The sequence below is a fragment of the Brienomyrus brachyistius genome, chromosome 13 (genome assembly GCF_023856365.1).
Source record: "Brienomyrus brachyistius isolate T26 chromosome 13, BBRACH_0.4, whole genome shotgun sequence".
Classification (NCBI taxonomy): domain Eukaryota; kingdom Metazoa; phylum Chordata; class Actinopteri; order Osteoglossiformes; family Mormyridae; genus Brienomyrus; species Brienomyrus brachyistius.
Genome location: NC_064545.1, coordinates 20,410,985 through 20,425,725, shown reverse-complemented (window position 1 = coordinate 20,425,725; position 14,741 = coordinate 20,410,985). Strand labels below are relative to the sequence as shown.

The 14,741-nt window shown below is 46.1% G+C and overlaps 1 protein-coding gene across 1 annotated transcript in view; it reads right to left on the bottom strand.

Moving 5' to 3' along the window:
- Window positions 1–4,851: 4,851 nt before the first annotated feature.
- The window catches only part of pdhx (pyruvate dehydrogenase complex component X), a 30,538-nt gene continuing 20,648 nt past the window's right edge, over window positions 4,852–14,741 (bottom strand). The window contains exons 7-11 of the mRNA XM_048972122.1: window positions 12,739–12,886; window positions 10,453–10,511; window positions 8,765–8,923; window positions 6,286–6,350; window positions 4,852–5,596 (exon numbers count right to left, since the gene is read on the bottom strand). Coding sequence (XP_048828079.1) covers window positions 5,314–5,596; window positions 6,286–6,350; window positions 8,765–8,923; window positions 10,453–10,511; window positions 12,739–12,886 — 714 coding nt within the window. The 3' untranslated portion in view covers window positions 4,852–5,313. The remainder of the gene's footprint in view (window positions 5,597–6,285; window positions 6,351–8,764; window positions 8,924–10,452; window positions 10,512–12,738; window positions 12,887–14,741) is intronic.

Sequence of the window (14,741 nt, the reverse complement as noted above, 5' to 3'; positions counted from 1 at the left end):
CAAGACACCCAAGTGGGAAAATAAAAGTGCTTTCACAATGTTTTGAGGGTGAGTGAGGGAGGGTGGTTGGGTACTCCACCACAGCGGAAGCTCAGGCTGCAGTCAGCATTTAGGTTTTAGCTTGATATCTGGAGGTTGGAATTACAACATGGACCTGAGCTACAGCATTCACAGAAAGTCCTGGGAATCTTGCTTAATTCTGTAAAAATGTTGCAGAATTATCAGCTTCGTAACAAATGTCCATTGGCAAAGCAATTTTTGACGTATCCGCACATATTGTCCACATAGACATCTTATTTTTTGATTGACACATTCAGCTCTGCTCTTGCCATTTTGATATTAATTGCAATTGTACTCAATGGCTCCCAAAGGGTTACTAAAGGCAAATGTTTGGTGTTTTATTCTATTGCAAAGGTGCAACAACCCAGAACAGCTCATTCGGAATTATAATTTGGGTTTCAATGTATTATTAACTTGAAATGAATATTTAACTTAAAAATACTGGTTGTTTGCAACGTGATGCATATTTTTTTGTGAACAAATCAATAAAATAATAACTATTATTATTAAACCATTACATTTGTAATATATTTACTGAATTAAACACGCTTCCCAAGACTTTTTGCACCTTCAGTGCTCACAGAAATGTCAAGAGACACAGCAACCCAGTTACTAAACTTACATGATATTTGCTGCCTCCATTCTGTTGATGCTAGAGAAGATACGAGATATGAGGTGATTCTGAAACCCGCGTTGGGTGCACTGTTGGTTACCAGTTGTTTTCACTATCCACTTACTGAGGCTTCACATTTTGAATTACTTCACCATACTTTACTTTACCATAGAAACCAGCCAGAATGGATTTTTTTTTTTTATTATTATTTTATTTTTTGGAGGGGGGGGTTGCTTGGAGACAGACATGTCAGAAGCCTTTGAACGCTCAGTTGAAAGGGTCTGTGTCATGTTCCTGTCCCAGACCTCACTCCAGGGTTCCAGAATTAGCATCAGACATTGACAAATACGATGACAAGTTAGCTGGAGTTCCACAAAGCGGGCTTCCCTTGTACTTTTCAATCATAGTAACAAATAAATAACTAAGCTGTATTAATAGCAGACATAAAAACCTGTCTTTGCAAACTATACCATAATAGATGAAAGTGCCTTTCCGAGGAAGCTTTAGAAATGAATAAGAGCATTGAAAATGATTATTAGGGAAGGTCGTTTCATTTATACACGCAAGTTCCATATTCAGTAGAAAAGCAGGAGGGAGAGAAGACTGGAGACAATATGAGATTCTATGCCCAAAGGCCCAAGCAAGCTTTCATGAGAGCGTGTGGTTCTGAGCGGCCTGAGAGATGGTCACAGACGTGCCCAGACAAGACCGGCTCTGTGGACATGATTAATCGAGAATCTACAATGGCGCTCGGCATGAGGAGAACAAATAAGCTGGAAATCACCAAGCCCTGCATAACAGGCACCACGTACAGTCAGGGGCTGGAGTTCATAATCCTGCCGTTGGATGGTTGTCGTCTAATGACATAGAAAGGAAGATGAGATCATTGGTTTTATAAATTCTTCTTTTGGCTGCTTGTCTTGAGGTAAAAATGTTCAGTATATACAGTTCCTCAGTAGGTTTAAACAGCACAATGTGGATGTTCAAATGAACAAGCTAATGACGACGGACATGGTCTGCTCTGCCACGAGCAGCTCACCAACGGCCATCACAAGACCCGAGGAGGCAGAGCCGGGGATGACCCATATGTGTCACGGACAGTCATTCTGGCATCGTCCTGAACACCAGTGTCTTTCCTTGCAGTTGGATTGATCCGTGTGAGATCACTTCAGCTCACCACAGGGGGAAAGTCCCAGAGAATGCAAAATTAGATTTGAGGTTGTTTCCAGGAAGTTCTTCCCCCATTTCTTTTTAGATCTACATCTTCTGCAAGGAGAGCTAAATGTCAGACTCAGTTGGGAGGAAACTGGTTCCGGTGTCTGAGAAATGAGTGGGGTGATTTTTTACCACTTTCTTTGGATGATCCACCAAGAATAAATGATTCTGCTAATTTCAGGATTATTGTCTCATTCGGCATGTTGTACATCATCGCCATTGGCTCTCCTTTTGGTCTAGTCGTCGTCTCACAATTCTAACAGCTGAAATAAACATTTATGTAGGGGGTCTCCTGGTGTGTCGAGGCACGGAACAATGTTCCTGTATTTTCTGTCTGTGATTCATGAAGCTGCTGATTATCCCTGTGTGGGTGTCTTACTCCCCACAGGATATTGCCAGGACTCCGTCTAAGAAGCACTACAGACACCCCCCACTTCGTCTTAAGCCCATTCTTTCCTCTACTCTGCCTAGCCTGCCATCCCAGTGGCATGCACCCCCGGGCTAATGTACCTAGGTCTATCATTTACAGCCTGCCTGCAGACAGAGTCCAACAATTCACACCATTTATGAAGAGACACTGTGCTAAGAAGAATCAAATTCAGTAGAATAACAAGCGAATGGGTGGTTAACTATTGACCTTCTATTACATGGAGTCCCGCCGAGCTCCTGTTCTGCCGCTGTTTACTATACTGCACGAGTAATCGCCGAACTTCCAGCAATCACAGATAAATAGATAATGTAGCTTCACTGACATTCTTTCCAGCTATGCTGTTGCTTTAAAGAAAATTCAGCAGACGGAGCGATGATTGCAGCATTACCCTAGAAGAACGGGAAAGAAACACTAAATCTCTTTGGCACTCAGCGGCGCATCTTAGGGGGGGGCGATGTGGTCCAAGCGTAACAAAATCGTGAGCGGAGCAGACGGGGTCAGCCTGGAGGATGAGCTCAGGAACAGACTACTACAGCACACAGTACAAGTGGCTTAAGGACGGTTTGAATGAGAGGACAGAATTCCTACACACAACAAGTGGTGGCTGTTCAGCAAGTTTAGACCTATAATGAGTGACATACAAATGGCAGAAGCATGGAAGGAAATCTCATCTAAAAACACAAAGAGTTCTCCCTATAAGATATTTGAGCCTTATGCGTTTTCCCTTTGTTCCTTGTAGTTGGCATGTTCTTGTGAACAAGGAGGTGCAATAAAAAAACATCTTGATTCTGCTGTGTTAAATGAGAGGAAACCCAAAAATGTGCAGAGCTCCGGTCCCCCAAGACTGGAGTTTGACACCCGTGGGCTAAAGTATCCAGTCAAATACCTACGTTAACATGTAGTCCCAATGAGGACAAGCCATATTGCTGTCCGATATATTCTGCATGGGTCATGTGAGTGAAGGTAACCAAGATCACTGTTTTCTCCACATGAACTGGAACACGCCATTTTGAGGGTTGGCATGGGGGGGATTGTGCTGTGATAAACTGTATCGCCCGTCCCCAAACTGCCATGCCTTATGCACTCAACCCCTGTAGAAATGGTGTGGAAGTGCACTGAGGTTCCTGTGGCTGACATGTATTCTTGTCTGTTCCCTTCGCTTTCTGACCACAGTGCTGCCTGAGCCCAGCGGTTGCCAGGGTGACGATGGTGACAGAACAGCAGTGGGGCAGAACAGACTGTCCCAAAAGCCCGGACCCCACTGAAGACACGCCGACACATTCTTTTCTTCTGAAATAAAGGTATGGCTGCAGACTGAAAAGAAGCACACTGCACTCCCTGACCGCTGATATTTAGCACGCGGCGAGACTCCTGGACGACATTTAGCCAAACAGTCCAATGCAGACACAGTGACACAGGCAGTAATCTCGCTGACTGTTAATGTCGTAACAAGGGAAAATAGACTTGCACCTTAGCCCGTCGGTTATTCTCCAGAACCATCAAAGCATAAAAGAGGGCCTGCAGGGATCACCCAATAGGGTGGAACGAAAGGGACTGAAAATTTAAATTTCCCTCTGCATGCTGCAGCACTGTACTCATTACAGAATGAGATATTTAAGAGCTAGAGAGAGAGACTGCATGAAGAGTTAAATTCAGGGCTGGTTGGAAAGTTTAACTCTGAAAGTGCAATTCTAGGTTACTTTTTTATTACAGAAGTTAGGGCACCTTTCCACCACACCAGGTACCATGGCAAGGTATTTTAAGTACTTTTCCTTTTCCATTGACTTCTGGTCGAGTACCAGTACCAAAAGTTCCAGTAAATAAAGTGCTAAACCACCTGGGGTACTTCTTTGATACTTCGGTACTTTTAGGGTGGGACGTGCTTTAAATAGCAAGGATGAAAATGAGTATGATTGTCATACTTATACATATTGGGTCACATCTCTAGGTGTGTGTTTACATCAAGGTAATGCTATGATTATTTAATTCCTTGGTAAGAATAGAATGTTGTGTACAGGTTTGGTCACCATACCCTAAGAAGGACATTGCTACCTTGGAAAAGGTGCAACGTAGAGCTACGAAAATGATTTCTGGTCTTAGAGGAATGTCTTATGAGGAGAGATTAGCTGAGCTGAATCTGTTTAGCCTCGAGCAAAGGAGACTAAGGGGGGATATGATCCAGGTATATAAGGTCTGGATGCTGTTTAGCCAAATGGCTATTTCAATATTAGTTTAGATACTAGAACTCGTGGCCATAAGTGGAAATTAGCGGGAGAACATTTTAAAATGAATTTGCTATGAATTCCTGCTAGCGTAGCGCAAGCGAAATCCCTGGGTTCCTTTAAATCAGAGCTAGATAAGATTTTAACAACTCTGAGCTATTAGTTAAGTTCTCCCCAAACGAGCTTGGTGGACTGAATGGCCTCCTCTCCTTTGTAAATTTCTTATGTTATGTAGCACCTGGTGCAATAGAAAAGCTTCTTTAGAGAATGACAGTTCATAGTGTGAATGACAAAAAGGAAAACACGTGCTATCCATTTCTGTATTCCTTTATTATTGACAGGGCCTTGTAACTGCCACACATTTGGACTTCAATAAATAAACCAGTGTCTCAGAACGGAGCTGTATCATGTTTTTAATACACTAGAGCACAAATCCCCTCTTATACTGTAACCTTATTGAAGTCTTCCAGATAAATACTGTAATCACCCCCACAAAGTGTCAAACAAAACAAAAGATTGAAAAATGATCATATGGTATTTAATGTGAAGACTTAAAGTGCCAAAATAAGCCAGAGAGAAAAGTAAAGGGAAGAAGGGAGCTGGATGGTCAAAGCTCAGTCCACAGGGTAACTGGTGTTACGGAGCTGAGCTTAAATATTAAATCAAATTCTCCATGTGATCTCGTCTGTAACATTCTGGAAGTGACTCCCCACTGCCTTGCTCTACGTATTAGCACCTCACTCCCCCCCCAAGGCCCCTCCCTCGCCCCCTCCCTACACGAGGGCCATGCGTTGAGGCTTCTCCAGGTTGGACCGGAACTTGTCCAGGAATCGGGAGGCCAGCTCGTCATCCACCAGCCTCCCGTCGCTGGAGAGCGTCACTGTCATCAGCTGCTGCCTGCAGAGTCCGGGCATGCCATTGCTCCCCCTGTCGCCGGGCCCCGCCCCTGCTGGTCGCAGCTCTGTCCGTGATTGGCCCACGGCAAGGATGCAGGCCTGGGGTGGGTTGATGACCGCACTGAAGGCGCTGATGCCGAACATGCCCAGGTTGGAGATGCTATGTGCACAGGGACATGGATGGGGGGGGGGAATCATGGATTACACATATCATTCTTTTGTTCGCTTTGCAGTTTTCAAATCGGTGTTCAGAGGGAATAAAATGCTGATTTAATCCAAATCTTCCACAATAACAAAGGAGATTATCTGATGTGTCACTTATTCACCAAAAATTCTGTTTAAGCCAAACATGCGCCTATTTTGGAGAAGGAAGTCTTAGTTTGCATTCTGTTGCACCCCCAGAGTACTGTAACTTAATTTAAAAACGTAAAAACTTAAAAAAACGTCAGAAGGTGTATGGACTTTCCCAAAGAGAATAGTCACCAGTTAACAGGCCTGAACTGGGTGCGCTGGGAGGAGTCTCAACTCAACTGGAAAAAATGGCTTTGCTCCGCCTAAACAATGATTAACCCATCGTTGTAGATACAGTTGTCATAACAGCTTGGAAAGGATCATTGAAAACCGAAACAAAACAGGAACACTGTGGTAACATGAGGTAGAGCAAGGGCACCGGATTCAGACCGAGATGAGCCAAGGTTTACTGTGAAGTCCCGGAAAGGACCGGCCAGCTCTGCCGTGGCTCGCCGCCCAACGCTTACCACTGCTACCTCAGCAGTGAAGGAGAAAGGGAGCCGCCATGGCAGTTTGAGACCTACGGCGTCCCATCAAGGTCATTATTAAAGCGCTTACCTGAAGGAGCCACCCTGGTATTCCTCAGGAAGCAGCTTCCCCTCCCGAGCCTTTTGGGCCAGCGCCTAGAGAAAGATAACCCAACACACAGTCACGGTCTCGGTCACGCGGGGGCCACCGGCCAAGTGGCCCGGTGCCGGCCCGAGGACCATCTGGAGGGGGGCGGTTAGGGAATGAGCAACAGTGAGCTACCTGCCAACCCTGTGATGACCAGACTTTTTACAATCACTGCTGTAAAACTCAGTAAGTGCTGAACTTGTGAATATTCATACACACATTACAGGAAGAAGTGTTTATTAAAGAAAATAAATTTCTCATTCATAGCAGTTACCAAGAAATGGAAAATGGTACATTACAAAAAATAAAAGAAGAACACAGCCCTGAGAGAGCAGGGCACTGAGAAGATAGGAAAATACTACATATATATTAACCCTTTTAATTAAGCTGAGAAGTGGTAGCCTTATAGCCCCAACCTGGTAGGGCTGCGGGTTCGATTCCTGCCACCAGGGTCGAGCATCATTTCCATTTGTCTGCTTTTCTTTTCACAGTCCAAAAATATGTAATTAGGCAAAGAGGCGTCTCTAAATTTCCCGCAGTTCGTAACCGACATCAGAATGTTCTTCTGACTGACTGTTAAAACAGGCAGGCGGATCTTGATATGATCCAGGCGACGTGGGGGAGTGGACCTAAGGAGCGGAGGAACCGTGACGGTCACAGGAGATATCCGTGTGCATCACGGGGACCCTCGTGAACAAGGCAGGAAGTCGGGCACTGAGGACGTTAAGCACAATTCCGAGCAACCAGATGGACGAAAGGGTTCAGCTGGCAGAATGTATGGAGGAGAAAATATATAGTGGAACACAATACATTTCTCCTGAGGGGGGAAGAGATAGAGAGAATAATAACAGGCATTTCAGCATCACCAATGCCAGTGGAAATGCCAAAACATTAACAAATCAGGCAACAGATGCTAGGAGCATACAAATAACATCGTAGGATTTCCCACAATGCAAAGTGTTAATCTTCAACAGAGGCACAGCAGATAGACGTGTTGGAGCTAGACAGGGACAAGCCATATTGCTGTGTGTCTGCATGGGCTATATGACTGAAGGAACCAACAGCACTGTGATGCCCAGGAGAACAAGAACATCCCATTTTGGGGGCTGGCATGGGTGCGAGGCGGGGCTGTGCTGTGATGAACTGCGCCATCAGGTCATGTGTGAGAAATTCACACCAGTACTGATGCGGTTCACAGATACTGGCTGTGGACTCCTTGTAATTTTAGGCGGTTTCATGTTTGCGCAAGACAGGACCAAAGAAAGCGGCTTATTTCCCAGAGCAGTAACACAAACACGGGCCACAAGTGTGTCTAGAATGTCGTGAACGTTATGGTCGGCTAGCTTAGCTGGCACAAAAACGGACCAATAGGATCCGTTTGAGGTGGGGGGCGGGACTTCTGCCACCACACACCTGCTCCACTCAGGAGTCAGCAATAAGTCTCCGGTTGGTACCACGCGGCGGAGGGGGGCAGTTGCCATGGAAACGAGCCAAAGACCTGAGGCTCTTCCGACAAGCGGTGGATGCTTGCGGGACACGGAGGGGCTGTTCGCCCCAGCAGTAACAGCATATGCTGCGATACACACCCCGCTGATCCAATCACAGACAGATGGATTATTGTATGTGGAAGCTTGCCTGCTTGCCATTCAGAGCACCTTGAACATAATTCGCTCACTTAACGGTCATTTAACATACAAAATACACTATTCATAAAGCAATTATGCACTGCTGAGACGTGGCTAGCCCTCTCTCTCTCTCTCTCTCTCTCTCTCACACACACATACACACACGTTTTCATGCCTTTACTCCAAACATGAATTTCAAAGTCAGTAATTCATATTGACGCAGCACGCATGTAGGATCAACTGCATTGACACAGCATAGCATTTATGTTAAGGGAAAACAAATGAAATGGAGAAAATGCCCCATAGTGTACACACACACACAAAGGCACGTCATGTGCGGACCGCTTTCACATCGCAGCACCCCCAGAGTTCTGGCATCGTTCTGAGAGTCAGTGCGGTGCAGTGCCGTATGGCAGCACGAAGCCCTCTACCACTCATCACTGCCCGTCTTGACGCACACACCATGGCCTCCAATAGTCCATTTTCACTTTGGTGGTGTCCACAAATATGAGAATTTCGCCGGTGATTCTCACTGTGACAGGCTTGCTCCATCCCCTTAGCCCAAACCATGTCCCAACCAATTTAGATGTTCCAGTTCAGATGGTTCTTTCGGGTTCTCCAACTCTTGTTTTATGGGACATACTTTTTGTGTGCGATTGTGTGGCTTTTTTGCCCGTGTTGGGTTTGGCATCACCCAGCCAATAGACAGCCAATAACTGTTACCATGGTGATACGTTACCATGAAATCATCATTGCCGAGTGCGATAATTCAGGCTCCGCCCAGCCCCAGCTCCTACCTTGGCATCGGCTGCGATCTCCTGAACTCCCTTGTCGGCAGCATCCCTGATGATGGGTGTTATGAGGCCTCGGTCCGTCGCCACGGCGATGGAGATATGGATAGAGTCCAGTGGCTGAGGCCCATCAGCCACCCAGGTCACGTTGACCTCTGGGAGTTCCTGGGATAGAGGAGGATAATTCACATGGAATTGGCTGTTAGGCGTAGCTGTTTACAAGGCCAGACTCCCGAGCCATTTTTACAGTTCATGTTATGTAAGCCATCATTACCATAAGAGATCCAGCTAGCAAAGGCTAATAAGACAGAGCTCTGCCTTCCTATTGGTCAATGAAGCCCCACCCCCAACTACATTGTACAGGGCACGCAGACAGGTGCAACTGTGGCTAGTGCCGCATCAGTTATCCTTGTCAGACTGTCAGGGTCAGTCGCATGGCACAACTGCACCAATTAGACCAAAGAGTGAGAAGCCTGGTGCTTCATGTACTGCAGTCAGACAGCGTTCAAACCACAGAGGAAGGAAATGTGGCAATGGGATAAGTGGCTAGTGTAGGCAGAGCCAGGCACCACTAACCACTCCCCTCAACGACCCCGGGCTGACACCAACCACTGTGGTTTCTTTAACCAGTTTAACGAGCAGAAAAAAAGACAGTGATGAGAAGAGTGCACGTAAAACATGGTTAAAAAAAAAGGTCACTTCCTGTTTTCGATGGAACATCAAAAGTTAACAGGGGACACACCTTCGCTTCCTGTCTTGAGATCATCATCATTTTACAGAGGTGAAGATGGCATGATGAGACATTCCGAGCATCTGCCGACACGTTTCCTGGGACGTGTGAATTTCAAGCATTTTTTAAGCTATAAGAAAAGCTACTGAAGTTAGCAGCCAAGGAAACCGAAAGACTACAGCAGCATCTGTATCTGACCAAAAATGAAACCAGTGCAGCGGGGCACAGTGGAGCACAGTGGAGCGCAGTGGAGCGCAGTGGAGCGCAGTGGAGCGCAGTGGAGCACCCCTCAAACCCTGGACCTGGTCCAGATGGGATCGACATCAGAACTGGGGGTATCAGCTGACCTCATGTTTTTACACACCTAGTTATCTAGCTGGGCATCTTATGCTGGCACCTAAGTTTGGAAATTATTAGTCCCTCCCCAGGACTGATTACTCCCCAAGACTGATAGAAGGTAATCTCAGACACTGTTACATAATTAGAATAGAATATAAAATAATAGAATACAATAGGAGTGATGCTTAGTTACCCTCATGGGGAAATGGTCTTTTCACCCATCCCATTTTCCTATCCGCGAGACACAGACAGGTGAGAACAAGCTTAGAGGTCGCAAACATCACCCCTGGGGCAGCTGGGGGTTAAGGGCCATGCTGAGGGGCCCAATGGTGGCATCAGTCTTCCGGAACCAGGACACATGGAGCACGAGGTGAAGCCTCTGGATCAGCTCAATAATTAGCATTGAGCGACACGCCCCGCCCTGCCCCGCCACGCCCCGCCACGCCCCGCCCCCTCAGACTCAGAGTCCCTTCCCATCATGCTGATACCACCTTACCCTTTTTATACAACAGCCTTAATTATTTTTATTATACTATCCAGTTCAATCATTGGTTGTTTCTGCTGTGGAAATTTTATCCTGGCATTTGTGGATCAGGGAGGTGCGTTTGCACACTTTCAAACTTACCTTTAAAGTAACTGCTACAGCCTTGATGATAAAATCGTTCACAGAAACCTTGATATCCGCTGAAACACAGAAGCAAGATACACATCACTAAACAGACACGCACACTCAGGCAGCCAATCCCGGGAGAGCGAAGCGTCCAATCCCGAGACAGAAAAGCACCAGCATGGGGGGGGGGCAGCCAGACTGAACTGGGACCCACGAATGGTCACCATGACCAGAAAAACAGCCTGTGTGTTATTCAGCTGCCTGTAAACAGAACGATGAATGGGCTATGAGGAGGAGAGGAAGAGCCAGAAATGGGACACTGCCTACGCTACGTCAGATTTAACCTGCAAGCTGAAACCCCCGTAAGCAGCACTTTAAAGGCGGCTGGAAGCTGCAAACTGCCTTTGTTCTTTGTTCCAGGCAAAATGAGGCAGGTGGAGGATTTGAACTCTATAAACAGGCACTTTCTGGGACGAGTCCTTTTTATAATCTGGGGACAAAGAATCAGTTTGGTAGGCGTGAGTGCCTATTTAAGGACACTGTTTGTTGGCAGGGCCAAGCCTGAAGCCACAGGTCTCCAGCAAGCAGGATCTGCTCCATGTAAACCTGGCGGCCACACCCCTGGCCCGTCCACAGGGCCGCGCCCTTCCTTCCTTTATGCTCTTCTAATAAAAGCAATTGACAAAAAAAGTCAATTATCAAAAAAAAAAAAAAAAAAAAAAAAAAAAAAATCTATTTATTTGATTCCAGTGTCCGCTCCTTCATCCAAGAAAACTTTGCACAGCGTTTGATGTGAGCTTGTCGATTACCTTTAAATGAAATATATCAAAAGTCAAACACACGGTTGCTCCAGCGATTAATAATCGGACCATGATGATATTCATGACTTGTGAGCGATTTGATCAGTTGTCGTAGCTGCTGTGATCAGCGGGTGACACTGGAATGTACGCACCGGTGCGCATGTCATCAACACAAGCCGGATGGTATGCATCTCCATGCTCGCTGCCCTAATTTCTAAGCACTACAAAAGAAATGAAAAAGAATCCAAGCATGACTTAACGAATCAATTTTTGGCACCGGAATTTATTTTTGATTTGCTCAAGACTTCAGCAGTGGCTACCTATTTCACTAAAACAATTATATGGCTAGCCAAAAGTAGGACTAAACAGGAATGATCGCAGTATCTAAAACAACTAGCCCGATGCCTGTGTGGAAGAATGTTTCCACGGAGACAGGAAGGGCGCTTCAGCAGACTGGGTGGGGTTAACAGAGAACCTGCAGCAGACTGTGTTTGGACAGATTTGCAAAGTGCTCATCTGCTCTCCTCATACCTTTTGCAAGCGACAGAATCAATTCAGAGGCTATACTTTTTTTTTTACCCTCTGTGCACTGAGGGTAATTTGCATTAATTAGTGGAACTTGGGAATTTCAAAACTGTGCAGCCTGGGGGGGGGGGGGGGGGCATGCTGGTTTTAGTTTATTAGCCTTGGTTACGTTCTGCCTGAGTGAATCGGCACAATTTAAGGTAAGCAGACTGTATTCATCTCTACCCCATGACAGACTGTATGTTGCAAGATCAAATCAATGTCCTCAGTTTTATCACGTTTCAATTTGGCAATTATTTCAGCTGACAGCTTAACGAAGGTTAATTTATCAAGATGCGAGAGGAAATGACAACCAGCATGCCTTTCGCCCCGTGGCCTGAACGCACATTCCCCCCTGTACACTATCGGGCAGATAACAGATCCCCCCCACTAACAGTCAGGGATAATTCTGTTTTCTGTTTTGGTATAACAGTGGATGTGTTCACAGTCTGCTCACTGACTTTTCTTCATTTGTCGATTCCTTTATTCAGTCACTGATTCCTACCGTTTCCCTCCTATAAGGTTACACGCTAGCCCCAAAGTGACCTTCAAGTAAAGGTCACAGCTCTCCGTCCTCCAAGGGCACATGTCCTCAGGCTAACACGTTAGCCTTCACCAGCAGGCGGTACAGGTGGTCATTCGTGTCCCTGTATACGCATTGTCTGCTTGCACTTCTGTGGACCTAACACAGGTTATATAGTGTAGCGAATTCTTGTTCTCATCCGTCTTCAAAAGCGACTTGCGACAGACCCACATCCCCCTTTATCAGTGTGTGAGGCCCCCCTCGCTGTGTCACACAAACGAGCAACGCTAATAATTCATGAGGCGGTTCTATCTTAAGAGCCATGGTGGCCGATATTTTCTACGAGGCAAAGCTAGGGATTTGCATATGGCAGCAGACCGCTCCAAAGCCCATACCACCCACTGATGCCCTCACCTTTGGCAAGGTCTTTCCGCAGCTGCATGACGGCGCCGAGGTCGCAGTCAACCGAGGCGTAGGCGTGAGGGATGGTCGTCTTTGACTGGGTGAGCCTCTGGGCGATGACACGCCGCACGTTAGAGGCCGGGATCTCCGTGAAGGAACCCTAAGCCCAGAAAAGATTCCGGAATTCCACAAAACGCCACATGCTGGGCTTATTGAAGACCATGAGCAACAACCTACTATGGGCACGCCTCAAAACCTGTTATTAGAAAGGGCTTTGTGGTTAGAACATGGTGGAAGATCGCTGTTGACAGTTAATGTACAGAACTAAAGAATCATCTGTGAACGATTCTTTTCTCATGCAGTGCTTCTTAAAAGCTTCACGGGTACTAAGTAACCTCGTAATTTAGAAAATTTATGCCAAATTCCTAGTTACAAAACAAAGGTACAGCATTGTTTGAACTGGCCATACTATAATCTTATAAGCTCAGTTGTTCAGCAACTACACAACTGTCCACTTTGTAAGCCTGAAAAATCTGATGCCCCTTTGCAGGATGGACATAAACAGAGGTGGATAGTTCAGGTCCAGAAAGTAAAAATCCAGATCAAGATTTTGTTTCAACCAACCGAGTACTCTGCACATTTTGGGTTTTCCCTCATTCAACTCCTTGCACCTTGTTGTGCTATATAGCCCACAGCTCTTGAGATAATTTATGATAGAACAGGGAAAGAAGCTACACAGGGCTCCAGCCCTCCAGGACTGGAGATTGACACCCCTGCTCTACACTCAACTGGTTGGCTGAAACAAAATCTTGGTCTGGATTTTTACTCCCAGTGATCTGCCTCCCTCATTATCACACACCTGAAGTTGGGGAAGGTATCATCAAAAGTCACTGTGGATGGCATGGTTAAACAAGGACTCCCCGAAAACCACAACTAGATTTTGTCATATTTGCTTCAAGTTGGCATTAAGTCTCAGTGCAGCATCTGATCTTGCAGCTGTCAGGCAGCCACTCTTAGTGCTTGTATAAACAGATCTCCTTATCAGGGCCAGGAAAGATGCATGCGAGACGCCAAGCGTGTTGAAACAACACTGGCTTGCTTGCTTTTAACACAGCAGCGGGTGGCATGGCAGAATCCCGGCTATCTCATTCAGTAGGTAGTGTGAAGACCCAACCCATTCCATTGTCAGCTCTCACTATCTGTGGTATCTTTGAGGTGGTCAACCTGCCAGTGAATCAACGAATATTCAAGAACAAGCCTTTATAGCCAAAAGGATCAACCACCGCCTCTAGTTCAAAACAAAGGCATAATTGGAGCCTTCGTTTGCACTTGGGAAGAGGACGGATGAAGACACATGGAAGCTTCCCGCTTGTCCCCCTTGCTTGATCATATCGCAACGCAAAGCACCATCATCTGCACACTATTAGGTTCTTTACTGGCAGAAAAGCCCATAACTTGCATTCTGAAGGGTGCCAACAGGCTGTCAGGAGGGTTGGGACAAGCCAAGTCTGAAGCCATAGTTTACGGTCATCAGATAAACTGCAGGGATGAGCACCTTTGATGTCAGCCATAAAACAGCATGTAGTAAAATTCTGAGTTCTTGCAGCATTCACTGTTTTTCTTTGCCATTGCAAGCCTTGACTTGGTAATAAAAGGGAAAACAGAGTCAGTGAGGTGGGGTAAATTTGCATATCATCTCGCTGTTGCTAATACAAGAGTGACGTGCTCATACAATTTTAAATATTACCCGGGTCACTGGCCATCCCATATCTATGCCAATTTTGCTTAACGCTCTGGGTCAGTTGGCCACCCGCTGCACGCATAGCCCTTGTAACACCGTTGTACAAAAATAACTGGCCAAACAAAACACAGCTTATTAGCCACCAGGATTCCTCAACAAACCATCGTATCCTTTGCGCAAAGTTCTGCTCGATTTGCCGGATCTCAGTGTCATCTGTGGTGCTGATGTAGTTACTGGCGTATAACCCACAACATTTAAGGACCGTCTTTACTAT